The sequence below is a fragment of the Anopheles coustani genome, chromosome 2, assembly GCF_943734705.1.
Source record: "Anopheles coustani chromosome 2, idAnoCousDA_361_x.2, whole genome shotgun sequence".
Taxonomy (NCBI): domain Eukaryota; kingdom Metazoa; phylum Arthropoda; class Insecta; order Diptera; family Culicidae; genus Anopheles; species Anopheles coustani.
In genome coordinates, this window is record NC_071289.1 from 31,282,202 (window position 1) to 31,300,581 (window position 18,380).

The following is an 18,380-nucleotide window of genomic DNA, read 5'->3' on the forward strand; positions in this document are numbered from 1 at the left end:
ATGCATTGGCTTGTTAAAGAATATAATCAAGGTTTAACAAAGTCTGTACAACGGAATTCAGCTGCACGATGCAAACGTCAATTGGATGTGCTTATTATGCTCCCTGAGTCAATCATCCACCGGGGAATACCGGGTCTCAGGGTGAGGTGACTTGTAAATATAACACAAATAATTCTGGAAAAAAGACCGAACGAATCCGTTATACTGCGAATTGCGTTCGGCTGATACGCGGAAATCCCCTTATCAATAGAAGAAGTCTCTCGCGGTTTTGACGAAGTACTCAATAGAGCAGTACGAAGCGTGCTCTTGGGCGACTAAGACGTCGTTTAACAAGTATTTGCATCGGGTTTTCCGTTTTGAAAAACAATGGAACGATGCCGTATGTTCTTGGTAGTGTATTGTGCAGCTATTCTCGTCCTTTTATCTCCCGGCATTCGGGCCAACGAGTGTGAGCTTGATGTCGCAAGTGAAGTGAAGGCCAAAGGTGTGCTAGTTCCGGCCGATCAGTGTGATACATTCCGGGATCTTAGGACTAACGAGCTACACTCTGCCATCGTCAACCGAAGCACGACCGTATGCTGCCCGGTGTTTCAGAACGAGCCAAACTGCGGCCGAATTTCAGTGTACGATGGAGTATTTAGCCACGACAGCCGAGAATCGCAGCTGGACCAGTTCCCTTGGGCCGTGGTTATCATGAAGCGCTGGGTGAGCACGACGATTTGCAGTGGGTCGCTGATAAGCCGGCAGTTTGTATTGTCGGCAGCGCACTGTTTCGTTACCTCGCGCAAGAAACTTTTGTAAGTGCGGATTTCCGGGGTGAGGTTCTTCCAAGAGGTTCTTGATTAACGATGCTGCTTCTCGCGCTCTTCCAGACCGGAACGGTACCGCGTACGTCTTGGCGAGTGGGATCTGAACTTGGAGCCAGACTGCCAGTACGTCGAGGGTCTTTGGACGTGCAACGATCGCCCTCCGTTGGACATTCCCGTGCAGACCATCATCAGCCATCAGCTGTACGATTACAAGAGTCGCGGCTACCTGCACGATATTGCGCTGCTAAAGCTGATCCACCCGGCGGAGTACAGCGCCCTCATCAGTCCCGTTTGTCTGCCAAACTGGTCGAAGGATGAACCTTCGATCGCAGGGCAGAACTTCACCGCAACCGGATGGGGAAAAACGCGCTCGTTTATGGCCCTACAGCGGAAGCTAAAGATCCACATGAGGGGTTACAATGTCACTGTGTGTAGGAGGGCATATAGCATGCCCGCGCCGGAGGTGCCTCAGGTGCAACTGTGTGTCGGTGGTGAAAGGAATCGCGACGTCTGCTTCGGGGACTCGGGGGGAGCGTTGATGCGTAGAGGGGACGATGTGGACCGCTGGACGCAGGTGGGAATCATCAGCTTCGGTGCGGACAAGTGTGGGAAGGGAATGCCGGGTGTGTTTACCAACGCGGCGTTCTACTTAGATTGGATTCAGAGGGTGATGCACGATCTCTCTGACTGAAGGTAGAGGATAAGAGTATTGTTTAGGTTCCTAAGCATCATGTTCAACTCAACTGTATTGTATTTACACAGTTTATAAAATTCGGAGTTATTCTTTCAACTGCCAGTCGACGACATGTTCTATAAAACGATAAATAAAATTAAATACTAAGGTGCGAATATTGCAACAAAAATAAGCTACTTGAACTCTCCTATTTCTAATGTCTAGTCTAAAGGTATCTTCAAAAGTGGGTCAGCTTTCAAATGGACTCTCAGATTTGAGCCCTTGCAGACAAAACGAAGATAGATTAAGCCATCGTGCTGCAACCTAAGCCACGCCAAGGTACCTTGCAGCAAAACCCAGCACCTGGGCTGTCCAATTTGTTGCGCAGCGCGTTAAATTCACCTCACCTCGCGGCAGAGAAGCAAAAGAAGGCAGGGAAGTACAACGTCGGATCAATCAGTCCGCGGAAAGGGTACCCGGCACCCACCCGGGGGTTTCTTGTTTTTGCACCTGATATGTAAATTAATCAGCCACTTTTTGACATCCATCAATCGCGCGGTCGCGATCGAATGGTTGCGAGAGCTCCTCGCCGGAGGTTGCATGTCGAAATCGGGCCGCTGCGACGTCTGTTGGGTCTAATGTTGGGTGCTACTGCTGCTGCTGCTACTGCTGCAGGCGCCATACAAACCCTACCAGATCGAGCGGATCAAACGATCGAGTATCCTCTAGCGCGTTCATGTCGATCAACAGACTTCGCTATCGACAGCTGTGCTAGCTCCCGGATGTTGAGTGTACTAGCAGGACTGATGTCTTGGTCTGGCGGACTGAAGGCAAGAGATTGGTAAGGGAGGAAGCGGTAGCTAACGGCCAACAGTTGGCCGAAGCGAACGAGCAAGAATTGTATCGTTTCGACCGAAGTTACCTTCTCAACTCGGCCACCCGCGGGAGGACGCAAAGGTCCGCGTGCGCCCAAACCCAATGTAAAGCGCGACCATTGGCTTCCAGCTGTGGACATTAGGCTGTAGCATTTGCTAAACGATTTAATTTGCACCCACCCGGCGCGTGCTGTCCCTCTCATTCGTCGTCCGACGCCGTAGACAACGTTCAGCCCTCGAACCCTGCGCTGAAGTTCGCGATCTGAATGTCTCGAATCTGCGCCACAAGTGACAGAAAACGGTGACGGGGACTTGAAGTGATAAACAAACAGCAACAGACCACAGACTTGGTTCATGGATCCGCGAGACACATTGAGCTACAACCGGGAGTGAAAGGCTCGACGTGATGTACTCCGTCGTACTGGTGACGAACTCGAGGTACCGTGTCCCATTCCAGATCCATCCAGTCCGAAACCATTCTTGTAATGCTTCGCATGCCGTGAACCCTATGACTTGGAGGTAGATCGTTGCCTCTTCCGATGTCCTCATGCTTCGGCTTCGAGTTGCCCGGGAAGGAACCCTCGGTGGTGACATTGCTGTCTTTGCCAGCGGAAGCGTTTAGAGTACACCGTTTGGTTGCACTGACGTGCACTTACCTTTGTTCTGTACAGTGGATTGCTGAAATCCCAGTCGGGTGCCACGAATAAATATCCACGTTTTGACACCTTTCGCGTCGCCTGCGGGAGAGGAAGAAACAAGAAAAGAAAGAAAAACGAAACGTCAGAATGAGACATTAGGTGACGGTTGATGGCGATGCATTCCGTGACTGGCGGAATGCTGAGGAACGGGAGGGGGAAAAAGCGGTTGTGCAAATGGTTGTGTGCATTAGGTTAATTACGGGGATATTATGGTCGCCGTTTATTGGCCAGTGCACACCAATGGTTCAATGTGGTAGAAGAGTCTTGTTGTTATGTCTTTCACAAGGTGATAGAATGTTTGCAACATTGTGTTCAATTGATGTTGTTTTTCGAAAGTGATTTGACGACAATAATTCCCACTCTGTTGATTAACTATTTTTGAACAAAATATGACCTTAAAATAACCAATACATTTATTTACGATCGTGATTTTTATTTCGGTTTTCACAAAAGCATTCCTATGGTAAAACTAAAAAAAACTCCCTCCGTTAATCAATCGAGTTAACCCTGGAAGCAAAACCCGCGGCCATTCACTTTCTACCGCGGCCGCAGATAATAAAATGTACTATTTAGAAGGCGCTGACTTCTTTTAAAAGCATCGCGAATAATGTGAAAAGAATTGAGAAAGATCATCGTACGAAAAAATGGGATCAATGAGTTCAATCATCGCGCACGCGGTGATAATCAATAGTCCAACCACGACAGAACAGGGTCTTACTTATGGAAGGAAGCGAAAAACAAGTTGCACAAATTTACAAGTACACTTCGTCGAACGGTACACGACAACTTTAGTGCCAAGTGCCTTTCGGGAGAAGCGTTGTGTTTACTCCACAGCTCGGTGGGTTTTATGTTTCCTACTACCCACAACAGATACGCGATCGAGGAAAAACGAAAGAGCAAACACAAATGAAAAAACCGGCGTCCAGCATTCGCCCATCGGTAGAAGAAGAACATTCACCCAATTAATAAATTGATCAAAGTGCACTCCGGCATCATTTGGCTTAATTAAACATAAGCGATCGACGAGCAGTTCTTGCGATCGGCCAGTGTTGTGAATGTGTGTGCCCCCTTTCTTTACTTCCCCCCTTATGCGAAACCCGCCCGGGTGAATGTACCAATTGACCTACTTAAGAACTTCCACCAGTCTTTCGTCCGTCGGCCAAGAACCACCGGCGCGCGATCGATCAGTCGCGATTCTCTCTCTTTCTTCAAGTCTCCGGGCAGCCCCGAATAATCCGATGTTGCTGCTGGTTTCATATTTTCATTTCGAAAGCATCGAAATGCGATTCAAATCCGCTCCAAAACAATCAACAAAAAACCTATTACGGCGTGAGTCGGGGAGATCGTTTTTTCTTCTGGCACCACATTTCCAAGTGACACTCATTTGTTTCTTTCCAATTTTGGGAAACGTTTCGCAAACGGGGACAAAGCCGCCGACCAAAAGCCGATCGGATCCGAGTTAACCGCACCGGATCGATTGCGAGCATCGGGGCCCAGCATCACCACCGAAAACCCAACTCGGTATGATTTTGGGGTCCCCGTTTTGGTCGCTTTGGGCCGCACACCTGTCCATAAACATTAATGCTTACTGGATGAATTTTGACACAGTTTTTTTTTAACTGGAATCGTTTTGGCCTCTTTTGGCTTTCCGCAATACATACCTTTCGATATGCTGATCGCGATCTTGGACAGGATAGCTTTGCTTGTGGAGTGGTGAAATTCTACGACAAAGGTTTCAAAACCGGTAGCAAAAAGCGCCGCAGAAAAAGTAATCAATAAAATAATATAACGTAATGAATTATTTTACGATTCGATGCTTCGATTTTAAGGAAAACTTTTAAGTAGAATAAAATAAATGGTAAACAAAAAGGAAAAAATGAAAGAAGCAAAACAATAAATCCGATATTTTGTACCAATTTAGCAAGTGACTCAAATCAAAAGTAAACCTTATTTCAATCACTTTAAAAATGGTTTAGTTTTGGTGACAATTGGTTTGTAAAACCAAAACAAAACAAGAACGCATGAATAATTAAATTTTTCCATGAAAGAAAAGGCAAAACTCGTACGTGCTCATGTGTGTCTGGTGGCCCCGGCTTCCAGATCAATGCTGTTACTGTTGCGCGAGAGCAAACGGCTGCGACTTTTTGAACGGGGTAAAATATGTAAATTAATGCAACTTCTAACAGTCGTTGCCATTCACCACCCTGAACATACCGCACCGCGGGGTCGTTTGGTTCATCAAAATAGTTGCCCAGTAGAAGAAACTCAACTCGACCATGTGTGTGTTTTAGGTGTGTTGGTTGGTTGTTGGTACCAAATTTGAATTCCTCCCCCAACCCCGTCCGCGTCCGTTTCGGCGTTTTTCGAAGTGCACACACAAAACAACATTGCGCGATGTCGGGGAGAATGTCCAATGTCACCATTTATTTCCGTCAAACGTCCGCCGCGTGTCGTTCGCTGATTTTGTAAATGCGACACGCTGTACTCGATGGTGTACGCGAGCCCTAACTTTATTTTCTGGGGCGAAGAATGAGACCTGTTGTGCCCTGTTTTCTACATTTTTCTCTCTCTCTATTTGTCACCAAAAGGGTGTTTGGCGACATCCAAAAAGGCGGAGGCAATCTCGGGAGGGGCGAGGCGGTGGACACCAGTTTCCGGAAGCTAGGAGGGTACAACGTTAGTGGGGCGTTGTGTGCGCCATGTGCAGCGGGCTGCGTTAGGCGCAGCTAATGCGCAGGATGACAGGTAATTTGAATTTACACATTTGTTTCATTGTTTCGTGGAGGTGTGAATGCTCTTGCTCGGGTGGTAACGCCAAAGGTGGGCTGTCAAAGGTATTTGGGCCGCGGTAAGGTTTACGCCCGGCGGAAACTGTCATTCAGTGGAATGGTTGTTGGCCTACATTGGGCATTCGTCAGGGAGAGTCAACCTGCAGGGGAAGCATTAAATTCGATCCGAGAATCGAAGAAGTGCGAAAATACTTCATACTTATCATATCATATTAATCGGATTTTAGAAGATATTTTTAAAAGTGGTTTAAGATACGTTTTTTTTTGTGTAAGCTTTACATCTATTAGGAAAACTTTGTGATTAGAACACGTTTTTCTACTTAAATATCAACGAAAATATACTTATGATATTAGGTGATGTAATTTCACGACTTTTCAGTTTGATTTGCTTTGTCATTTAACTGTCCATCCTATTCACAAGCGAAACACGTTCATATGTTTGAAAGTGCTTAAATTAAGATAATTAAATAATAAGCGAGAAGAAAACAATAAATAAAATAAATTAATCCACTATTGGGTTCATAAGGAACAAACTACAAAACTTTTACAAATTATTTTCCGATAGAATTTGTTTAGGATTAATAATCATATTGATTTAATTGTGAAGCTGATGCATAATTCTTTAATTTTAACAAAGTGTAAATCATGTTTTGAACATAAGTGTTTCTCTTTATGTTATGAGTTGCAATTGCATGTTGTAAATTTGAATTTGAAATATCAACTTCTTTATTTCAAATAATTTTCTAAAATGATTTAAAATTGAAATTTTGGCTGATATAAACTTAAAATTAATGTCAATGGATCAAATAATTAAAAAGTAAAAATAAACTTTCTCATTTAAAAATACTTAAAAGAACTCAAACATACAGTAAAAGCGCTTACACACTAATACACTCGATCGTTCGCTTCGATTACCGGCCCTTCGACCCATGCTGCTGCTTCGGGTCGCCGAAAGCCATAAATATCCCGCAAAATCGGTAGCGTGATGTAAAATCAAACGACATCGACAAAGACGACGACGTCGACAACCCGCGAGAGAACACGAGAGTGGCGATAGATTTCATAAATAATATGCCCTTGAGTCACCGGACTGACGGGGGAGAGCACAGATGGTGGTGATGTTTGCCTCCTTCCTCCTCCACACCATCTGTAATGGCTTCTTTTTCACTTCTACCAGTGTTACTATCGCGGGCACTATCGATCCGTCGATCGATGACGATTTGCACGCCACGACGCGCGGTCAACCAACCTCCACTCCAAGTACGATCGATTTGGTTCGGTTCTCTCCGTACGAACGGGCAGAATTGTGTACTAATGGATTTTTTTTAGGTGTTCATACCCACAGCCACACGGCCTTCTATGTTCGTGCTTGATGTCGAGATGGGCTTCTCGAGAAGAAAACGGCTGAGAAACGGCACTCGACGTCAAACGACGAACTTGTTGCTGTGTCTTGCAGGCGTTGCGTAAGAGTTTTGTTTACGATTTTTTTCTTCACCGCCATCCCACTGGTTTCATCCTTCCTCGCCTTGGAAGGGGGTTTTTTACTCGTTCGCTTCATCATCTCGGCGTTTCAGTTTTCTTTTCTACTTCACTTGACCTAATCACCGAGCGCCAGCAAATCGCGATTTGCCGAGCTAAAGTGACGCTTTCGGGGATGAGACGGCTGATAGCGCAACGCAAGCGCGCGCGCACAAACGATCGCCTCAACACGTGGCCGACGGACGGTTTGGTTTCTATTTTTCGTTGTAGCTGTTTGTATGCCCCTTTCCTTGCCCTCCCCTCTCCAGGTGGAATTCACAATTCAGATTCACAATCCGTGGGAACCGCGAACGCCATCTTACAAACCGCTGCATCGACAGCAACATGCGCATCTTATTACCCTTTTCACCGTGCCCCCGTGGACGTGTGTTCCCCCCCTTGGCCCGGCAATGGATGAAGTATGCAGTTTTGTATCAGCGTTGTGTGTTGTATTGATCGAAAATCGAATCATCGGCGGCAAATGTCGCAACGGTTCGCCATATCGGCAGGTTGCTGCCGGAGTCGAAACCGTCGTGCGCGATCGATGGGCTTTTCCCTTTCCAATGTTTTTGTTCAGCTTTGATGAGGTCTTTACCAGTGACCTCCCGCCATCCCGCCTCCCTACCTGTCGCTATGGATGTGTAGCTAATATGGGAAGATGGGCACTGGGTTTGATTAAACTTTTAACCATTTCCTTTCTCGTCATGACCATTTATGTCATTGAGGGAATCCAAGAAATTCAAAGAAGCATAACTTCACAATTTAAACATGCTTTTTATATAAAATACTATTTTTTTAATCATTATCAAGTTCATCAAAATTACGTATTAAAAATGAAGAAAAGTCTGCTACGTGTAGGTTCTTAATTGCTCTCAAATTCCTTTTCAATATGTCTTTGACCACCGTTTCCAAGCTTAAAAATATGCACAAAGAAACGTTATACCTATATTAAAAATAGATTCCCGCTTTTGATCACAATGTGCCGGGTCGGGAGTGACAGCAAAGAGGGATTATTTATGGGCCAACATAAAAATCATCGCAGTCTCATTCAAATCGATTTTAATGGACAACTGGCTGACCATTAGACATCGGCAGCCCCGTTCCTTTGGCCTCACTCCCAACGTACTCTGCCGCCAAAAGAAAATCCACCCTATCGTGAGGCTCTATCGAGGGCCACACAAGAAACAAATCGTTTTTGGGAACATTACCAGCGCCGAAGAGGCTCCCGAAAACGGTTTCAGATAAATCAGCTCCAACCGTCCCCGCGATCGATCCGAACGTTTTTCTTCCCCTACAGCAGGCCGAGGGGGGACGGGGTGGAAATGCGGGGATGTGCGGGAGGTTCATTCGATACGGATGGCCTTTCGAAAAATTAATTTGACAGCTAAAGATGGCCAAATGGGTGCAGGCCGTGGGAGTTCGGGCGCGCGCGCGGGGGCGGCTTTCGAGCTGCAGAAAATTGGACAGCGACGAGTTGGACGGCGGGGCGAGTGAAATGGGTAACATTTTATCTTTCAGCTTTTTATAGCTCTTTCTATTTATTGCCATTCTTTGCGCCGGGCCGCGCGGGAAGATTGCGCGATCGAGCGCGGATCTTCTGCGCGGTTTCAATCGACGAAAAGAAAAGCAACAGCTTCAACGAAAGGGGGGAGGGAAAAGCGACACGACACGCTCGAAATCGAATCGAAGCTGGACAGGTGGGAGAAAAGACGCTCAGGTGCCAGCCAGTGCCTTCACCCACTCACACACACACCCACCGAGAGCTTTCAGTCAGGCATTTCATCATTCGGGCTCCTTCGCTCGCCTCTTAGCATAATCTTGATCATCATCAGCGTCATGTGGGATCATCCGCGATGAGCATTTTATTGTTATTGCTATCATCATTGCTTTCCTTTCGGTGAGTTTTCTACCTCTTGCGATTTTGGCAAGCGCCCAGCAGGTTAAAACCCTTTCCCTTCGCCTCCGCGAGCGGTTCGGTAATATTAAATACATTTTTGGTTTCGCCTCGTATTAGTAATGTCTCGAGACTTCTCCTCAACTGTCAGCGCTCTGACAGGGTGGCTTTAACGAATCACTTAAAAGTAACTGTTTCTTGACCTTGGCGCTCGATCTTTCTCAAGGCTCGGCCCGCGGTTCGTTGGCCGTTGGTGTTTTTTTGTTTTTCGTTTCGTGGTTGCGTTTTTTTTTTGCTTTCCGATCGATGGTGGCGTCCAAAGATGCTTTTTGAGTGCCGTTTTGTTCGAACGTACGTGCGTGCGTACGTAGGCACGGTTTTTGAGGAGGCTTGTGGATGTCGGCGCACATTCCAGCGCAGAAACGTGGCCGCACGAGGTCCGATCGGTCAACCCACGGGTGGCAGTCGCTTCGATGGGGAGGCCGACCACGAGGTTTCCTTTTGCGGGAGGGAAATCACAACGAAACTGGTGACCCCACGAGTGACCCGAACATCTCGATTTTGGTACGAGCAAAACGAGGGTGTTTTTAATTTAAAGCACAAAAATCCACCTTCCACCTGGCATGTGGTCTTAAAAACCTTATTTGGCATTTGTTTGACGTCAACTTATGTACAAACGTTTAAGGGTTACCAAATTATTATTTAGAAATTGGTTTGTTTTATTTTTCTTTGACTTGGATTTAGTATTAATTTCAAATTGTTTGTATTTTATTTTTATTCACCAAATTATTATTTAGAGATTGGTTTGTTTTATTTTTCTTTGACTTGGATTTAGTTTTAATTTCAAATTGTTAGTATTTTAAATTCAATCAAACATTCCTTCGTAAATTTTATCATTATTTTTCAAGTTATTTGTGAAGTTTTAATTTTTCAATTTCAAAAGAGTGTCATTTAATTTCTTTTGACATCACTCAAAGTGTATCATAGCGATGTTAAGTTTACAGATAGTTTCTCAGGAAATATAAAATAAAATATCATCGCACAATTTCAACGTACACTTTCAGCGTTCCGCTGCCAACCAAAAGGAAAAGTGAATCCCAGTGAAGCGAGGGAAAGTTTGATGTTTTGATTTATGCATACGTGCGCCGCTGCACTCGCTTCGACTTTCGTTTGTTTACGAGCAAAGGCAATAGACAATTGTCAACGAACCAGCCCCTGCTTGGACCCTTTTGGACGGGAATTGGGAATTGGCTGACCCTTCGTAGGCTCGCTTACTCCCTGCCACCCCGTCCCTTTCCTTTCCGATACGACAACATTCCCTTGCGTGGTGTTTTGCGAGATCGATCGCTCGTGAAAGTCTCCCGGACAACATCGATGGAGGACTTCGCGCGCGCGCGCGCTGGCTTGTCTATTGTTTGCGATAGTGAATAAATCTCCAAACACACATTCCGACTCGGCCCAACGCCGGCGACTCCGGGGAAACGTCTGTAGACCACCCTCGCGTGACCACCTTCTGCGGTTTCGGGACCTTCCTGACCCATCGGACAGGACAGAGACAAGGGGGAAAAGTTTTGTCAGCTCGTTTTTCTATTTTCCTTTCAAGCTTCGAGCCGATAAGTGCATTTCTTTAACTGCAATAGAGAGACTCTTGCGATGGTTTGTAAGAATCGTCGACGGCGTTGCTCAAGGATTCTTTAAATTTCGTTAATCTATTACTCACTTCTGTCTGCAGAGGAAATGAAAGATTTTCTTTTAGAAAACTTTTTCCATCTCTTTTCTGTAAGAGAATTTTTGTTTCCTCTGATAATCTATTAATCTTAACTATAAAACTTGTTTTGCGCAAATTTCTTCTGTGCTCTGCAATTTTAAGCTCAAGGGTTCAACGAAACATTAAATTGGCAGTTTTCCATCACTTTGGTTTAGAAAGGAGTTTCTTTTGGAAAGGTGAGTTTTCCCTAAAATAGTCTATTATGGATTTCAATCAAGCAATCTTGCGTGAAAAATTGTCTTTTCTCAAGTATAGAGAACGTACTCTAATGTGAATCACTAGAGTTCAATTTTAAGTTTAATTGAACTTAGTATACACACTTTTTATGAAAGTTTCGACCGGAAAATATATTTGTTGGTTGCAATTCATCTATACTGTATGAAAAATTATCTTTTCTCAAACATAGAGAACGTAGTCTAATGCGAACCACATGGCTGTTTAAACTATAAGTTTATTCGGCCTTAGTATACGCACTTTTTCATGTCAAAAGGACCATTAGAAACTTGTTATGGATTGCGATTTGACTCCTAAGTTATAGGAAAATCGTTTCACCTGATTATGTTTCTGTAAACACACATCGAAGCGATCGTTATAACTAATCGAAACTCTCGTTTGCTCCAATTTCAATCACCAGCTCCATCGATTGAATATTGAGTGATAAAGCCTAGATGCGGCTAAGATTGTTATCAGATCCCCTCCACCCCCCTTCCCTTATTCAGGGGTGGATATACTACCTAATGAGGAGGAAAAATTGGATCATACCACCGCACAGGCAAGACGTTTCAATCTCACTTCCACTGCTCGCGGATAAGCTTGCATGTCACAACGCTAAGCACGAGCAGACGACGAACGTCTATTTCACCGGCCGGGGGTTTTGCTTTTCCTCCGTCGGCCAATCGCGCGAGTGCGCCCCGGACGCCGTTATTAGAATAATTGGAATTTAATTGACTCTCCAGTTCGCCCGATCGTTTGCTCTCGATCCGCTTTCTTCTTTCGATCGCCGAGCGCATGAAGATGATGATGATGGTTGTAGATTTTCCAATCATTAAAGCTCAGCCATACACGCGGTCAAGTGAGGCACACACACACAACACGAGTTATGATTGCTGTCGCTCTAATTTAAACAAATATTCAATCAACTCTCGCATCGGTCTCTGCATGTGCGCACGGGCCGATTACCCGAAGCCAACCAGGACCCAGGAGCCAGCTTTAAATGAACCGCTCGATCGGAAGACGAGTGGTGCTATCATTAGCGAAAAAAGAGCCGTCCCGAGCGACCGGACCGGTTCGGCGACACCTCGTGCGCGGAAAAGCGGGTGCGGATTTAATGGCAAAAAAAACACATCAACGAGGGAAAAACAAATGGGAACACGGCGACTGCATTTCTCGGGCGGCGGCCGCAACATAAATACGGCGCCTCCGGAACACCGGAGCGCGTCCGTGCGGAAGGAAATGAAGACATGGTTTTGCATAAATAATTAAACATAACTGTGACACAATTTTTCTCGCAACCGAGACGGTTTAGTGCAAGTGATGGTGGTGGTAGTGTTGTGGTGCAGCAAATGCAATTGCCGGTGCATCAGCGAAGCGTGTGGAGTCGTCAACAGGTGACACCTCATTTTCTCGGTTGATGTCGGATTTCGCGCAGCACACGACAAGCCGATGTCTTTAATAAATCTCTCTCTTGTTACAATGCGCTTTCCTTGCCGCTTTCCTTAAGCATGCATGCATGTACGCATTGATGGTCGGAAAAGAAGGCAAATTGAAAGTTAATCTCCTTTCGCAGGAAAACCACACAAGAGACAAACCCGGTTCGGAGGTGAATTGATATGTGTTTAGCTTCTTTTTCCGCTTTTTACTTTTCAAAGTAAAATTAAGCTACATGCACAAAACGAGAAACCTTGAACCGGAAAACCGGCCGGCCCACCGCCTGGGAGGCCAAAGGGAACGCAGCAAACATCCACCCTCCTGAAGATCTGGTTCGCCTGTAAATAACCACCTCGCTCCGGCAGGAATTGCAATTAATAAATTAAAGCAATTAGAGACACCTCACTTTCCACCGGCACTGGGGCGGGGAAAAAAAGGGTGTAAGCAGCTCGTAAGGAGCGAAAGGATGGAAAAGCAAAACCCCTCCCCAAGCTAATGCCTTTAGCGCACTTGGCGGTCCGCTTGTTATTGATTTTCCCTCCGCTCCACAACAGGCTCACTTGCAGTTCCGCTCGGGCATCAATATATCGACAAGAGGTGGTTGCTCTCGCTTTTCTTGCCTCCCCCTGATTTCCGCCGTGGCTCTCCCACTCTATCCTCTCCACCGTTTCGTGTGCGCTGACCTCGAATTCTATTTTCCATCCCAACGGTCATTTCCGGCGGCATCCAGACGCCAAGCCGCTTAGGTGCGTCTTATCGATGCAAAGTGTACCATCATCCGTCTTCGGACCGCCTTTTACTCCGGCAAAAGCCGTGAATGGGTGACACTTTTCCTGTGACAGCTCGGGCGACAATTAACCCACTGCCCCCACCCATCATATCATGCCCTTCCGGCGGAGGGCTTGCTCGGGAAATTTGCGTTTCGGAGCTGCGATGGCCAGAAGCAACACTTTACACCCCGCAGCGTCGTGTAGTGTTTGGCAGGAAAATTCATAGCGCAGCGCTAATGTGTCCGTTAACTTCTCGTTCACGTCAATTAAGGAGAATATCGTATGACAAACAATTTGCAGTGCGGGAAAATGGTGTTTGAACGGTACGGAAAACTTGACCGTTTAATGTTATTTGTAGAGCAGTAGGTACTTTTTGGTTTTGCAATATTTAAATTAGACATGAGTTATTTTTTCCATCAATTATTTTCCCGTCAGCCTGTTCAAACACGGCTGCATATAAGGCGCTTTAATTATTCATTTCAGTCCCAGTCGGTTCACTGACACCGCCTGAAAAATTGCAACCATCGATCGTTACGAAACGACAACAACTTCGATCAAGCCTTTGGGCCTCGGTTTTGCATCAAGCCCAAAGTCTCAAATGGCCGCGAATCACACGATTTGTGAGGTACCGTTACGCGCTTGCCAAAAAACAACCAACGAGGACAAAAAACCGACCGATCGATGTTGCTAGCCAGCAGCAGGTCGTCATTTAAGTTTTACAACATTGCAATTTCCTCCCCGAAGCCAAACACATATTTTTGCCGTTCGCTCAAACAACAACCACAACATCGCGTTCCGATATCTGCCTGGGAAAATCTGCCTCCGGTTCTCGCCGATTCCGATCAAGCGTCTTTATAGAGTCGTTGTGGAACGTCTCTCTTCCACGTCCCTCCTCGGGCGAAGATCAATAAATCAATACCACTTCTGATCGGTTGTTCGGTCGGTACGTTTCATTCCGACTCGTCAGCGATAAGCACCTCCCGTCGCGCCAAGAACTTGTGTTGTCCCGAGCCCGGGAAGGAAACACCGTCGACGGAATTAAGTTGTGCAACGGTACCTGGCCGTTGATACTCCGGTGGTTTATCGCTCGGATGGGGTAGTAACATTTATTTGGGAGATTTTGGCATTTTTTTCCCCCACAATCGTATTCCCTCCTTCCGTTGGCAAATTTAGACGAATCTCCCGCGGCGGAAAGTCACACTGCGGTGAGGGGCACAAGGTGTTTTTGCACCAGGTAAGGCGGAAGGATACCAAAATAAACAACCGAAGAATGTTCCGTTCGATTGGCAGGTCCCGGTGCGCGTTGTTCTCCTAATGGGTCCACTAAATATGTCGAGATATGCTGTTTGCTGGTCTAATCGCGCTCGTTCTAGTTAAGAATGGACGACGTGTAGCATTTTAGGATGCCATTTTTAATGAACAAGACGGCCAACAGCTGCACACCACCCACCCAGCGGGATGGCAACGTTTCACTTAAGAAGCACCGAAGGGAGCCGATTTTCTTCCTTTAAATATTAATTTATTTTCATTGGAAGTAAGCTATAAATATCGGTCTAATGAAATCGTGAATACTTTATGGCGGGGTAGTTTTCATTGTCGAATGTCACATCGCATCTGATTCTGAATAAAACATATCATAAGCTCGAAAGACTTCAACCGGTTGAAAGCGACGAACCCTCCTGAACGTAACGCAGCGCGCATTCTAATGATGTTCTGGTTTACTTTGGACTCCCCGTTCAACGTACGTACATTAAAATTAGTTACACTTCTTTTTAAAATAAATAGAGGAGAAGAAAAAAACCGGCCAAACCCATTGCCCCGAATGTGTCCCAAATAGCAAAACGGTCGCGCGGTGGTGTGCCCTCGCGTCAACTCCCTTCGCGGGGTGCACGCGCCCGGGGCTTGGCTTCGTTTTGCGTTGCTTCATTTCGGAATAATGGCTCCATTTTGACCGGGCGCCATGCCAATTTGTGATCGTCAAATCGGTCATCGATTTCACTCGCCTGTTGGTCAACAACCGGAGCGTCGACGTGTGTCTGACGATCGGTGAAAATGATCCAGCGTTTCGGGGCACCCTTTTTTGGCGCCCTCCACACACACGCCATCCATCCTCCCTCGGCCCCCGAAAGTAACGGGGAATGTGTGTTTCGGTGGTGGAACCTCCCTTCGGAAACGGGGCCGTAAAATATGAGCCCCAAGTATGGGAGGTAATGACTGTTTCATTGTAATTTAATTGACCGTAACACCCCAGCGCCCGTGGCGATAAATAATTCAGCCAAGCGTAAGACATCCACTACCACTCGGTATCGAAATGGTTTAGCGTTTAACGATGGTGTTTGGGTTTGGTGTAGATTTTTTTTCCCCATATGTTTCTATTCCTTCAATTACTCTATCTCCATCCCGCTTTCGTGCATGTATTTTTTCCCAGGTTTCCCTACTCCGAATATAACGTATGCAGTGTCGATCAATTTGGATCGTTTAAAACCACGACACGAAACACGCAACGGTTGAGGGAACCGTTTGTGTGTGAGAAAATTGTTCACCGGTGCCCTTTCAAAGACCCACCCCCAACCCCTTCCTGCCAGTTCGTTCAACATTTCTGAAGTTCGAGCGTGTAATCTAATCAATAGTTTGATTAGCATGAACCGAACAAATCGAGTGTGGTGTTCCCAGTTTGTGTATCATATGCTGCCTATCGATTGTAGACAGCCTTTTTTTTCCAATGTGAAATCTGTCCGCAAACCAAAACTAAAGCGAAAATCAAGTATTAATTTCTGTTGGACTGACTTAATGAGGCTGATAGAATGATATTTAAATTAATGCACAACCATCGTTTACATTAACGCGTACAGAAGTGATTCTATAGGATTTGAAATGTAAGAGAAAACATGCATCGATTTCGAGCGGTTTTGGAAAATTTGCATACAAAGTCGCAAGAAATAGAACACCGCGAACCGATCAACAAACTGAAACTACAAAAAGCCCGTTATCGATCGATCGAACCGAACACAACGAGAAGTTGAAAGACTTATGGCGACGGTGCCAATAAAAGATCACCTAGTTCTGTGATTTATGCGCTACCTGTGCGCCGGTTTGCTTGGTTTAGAACCGTTTTCTTCTGTCTACTTTAAAAAATCGTAAGGCTATTCCAATGCCAGGGGTGTGGACTATCCCGTTTTGTTAAAGGTGGTGGAATGTCGGAAGCATTTTGACTCGAGGCAAAGAGGATTACTGGTTGAATTGATTTTTTGTGGAGATCATTTCAATATCTTAACGGTAAATATTTATCGTAGGGAAAAATATATCTCAGACCACCATGATGTCCCATTTTTCAGCGATCGAGAAAATAAGAAGGAACAAAGCATCAACAACCACGCTACAATTCTATGCAAATTTGTGTATAAACCACCCCAAATATCCCCCCTACCCTCCGGGGACGCAATGGGGTTTCGTTATGGAATGGGGGGTGCGTTCCCAATTCAGCGCAACTCGATCGCAGGAACATTATTTATGGCTTTCGGGTCGGCCACGGCGTGTGCGTGATTTATTCTTGATCTTGAACTTCACAACCGAGGTGTGAATGAAAGCAAAGCACATAATAAGGTCACCAGGCGACGACCTGCGCAACTGTAGTGCTTACGTGCTGATGTCTATCGTGCATTCGCGTAATGTAGGCTCCAACCCAACCCCCGTCAAAGAGTCCAATCAAATTTGGTCCACCCAAACGGCAGGGCATCTCGTCGCCTCATGTGGTACTGCTTAGTTTCAAGGTTGTTTCGACCACCTACGGGACCTCTCCCACAAGTGGCACACTTGTGGGCATCATGTGGTGAGATGAGAACACACTGCTTTCAATGCTTCTCCCAGTTTTGTTCACAAGGTACGGGGCACCCTGCAGACGGTTGGCATTAGAAGCTTTAATTTGCGCCATTGTGTTTGGTTGACAGAATGCGCTTGGGTTTTTGACGTCCAATTATGTAGATGCTGCGCTGCATGGGATGCAGACGCCTCTCTCCTCCGCCTCGTCGGGGTGCGGTTGCTTTCGTTGGCCAATTTCAACTTACCTAGAACGGGGAGGGAAAAAGAAAAGCATAAGTCTTATGATCAATTGTGCTGTGTGTGGGGGGGGCCTATGTAGGTTACGCTCAACCATCAGGGCCACCACCCCCAACAATTTGAATATTTTTGAAGCTTTTTATTGACTCCATTCACTCCGTCCCAGCCCACTCCCGCCTTGTGCCTGTGTGGAACAAAAGCACCAAAAACCACGCGGCCACTTTAAACAAATCCAAATGGCTTATATTTTATCGAAAGAATCTAGCATGATTTAGTGCGCCTCCGACATGGACGCTGGTGCAAGGTTAATGGATGCAGTGAATTTAAATGTTGAGGTTTTCGAATGCAAAAGGGCACCAGAGGGCGACGGTAGGAAATGTTTAAAAGATTGAGGATCAAAAATAAATCGTCCCAAATTGTCGTCATTGATCACCTTGGAGGTGGAAGTAACAATGCGCAATGGCAAGATTTATTTCAATTACCATGATGGACGGTTCTGAAATTGGGCAGTAAGGATTTAATGCATCCACAAATGCCAAATGGCAGCCTTTGGATTAGACCTCAAACGACTATTCACGATGAATGCGTATCGTTTTTTGCGTTTTATGACAATCTTTTACGGATAGTTTTTAGTCGTTTTGAAGGTTGAGATGTTTGATACATGAAGATAAAAATATCGTTTTAACGAATCAACGCATTGTCTAGCTAAAGTTGCTTCTTATATAAAAATATGGCGGAAAAAGAGGACAAAAATTGCTTAAAACCTGCCCGATACTTCAAGCTAAAAATGCCAATTTAAGATCAAAAAATTGGAACGTCCAATGGCACAGGCTCCATTCGACTCCAAAGGAGTCCGACAGCTCGCTCCATTCACCCACCAACA

The 18,380-nt window shown here is 45.7% G+C and overlaps 1 protein-coding gene across 1 annotated transcript in view; it reads right to left on the reverse strand.

Moving 5' to 3' along the window:
- LOC131264200 (protein outspread) overlaps positions 1-18,380 on the reverse strand; it is a 204,974-nt gene that overhangs the window by 89,616 nt on the left and 96,978 nt on the right. The window contains exon 2 of the mRNA XM_058266489.1: positions 3,014-3,094. Coding sequence (XP_058122472.1) covers positions 3,014-3,094 — 81 coding nt within the window. The remainder of the gene's footprint in view (positions 1-3,013; positions 3,095-18,380) is intronic.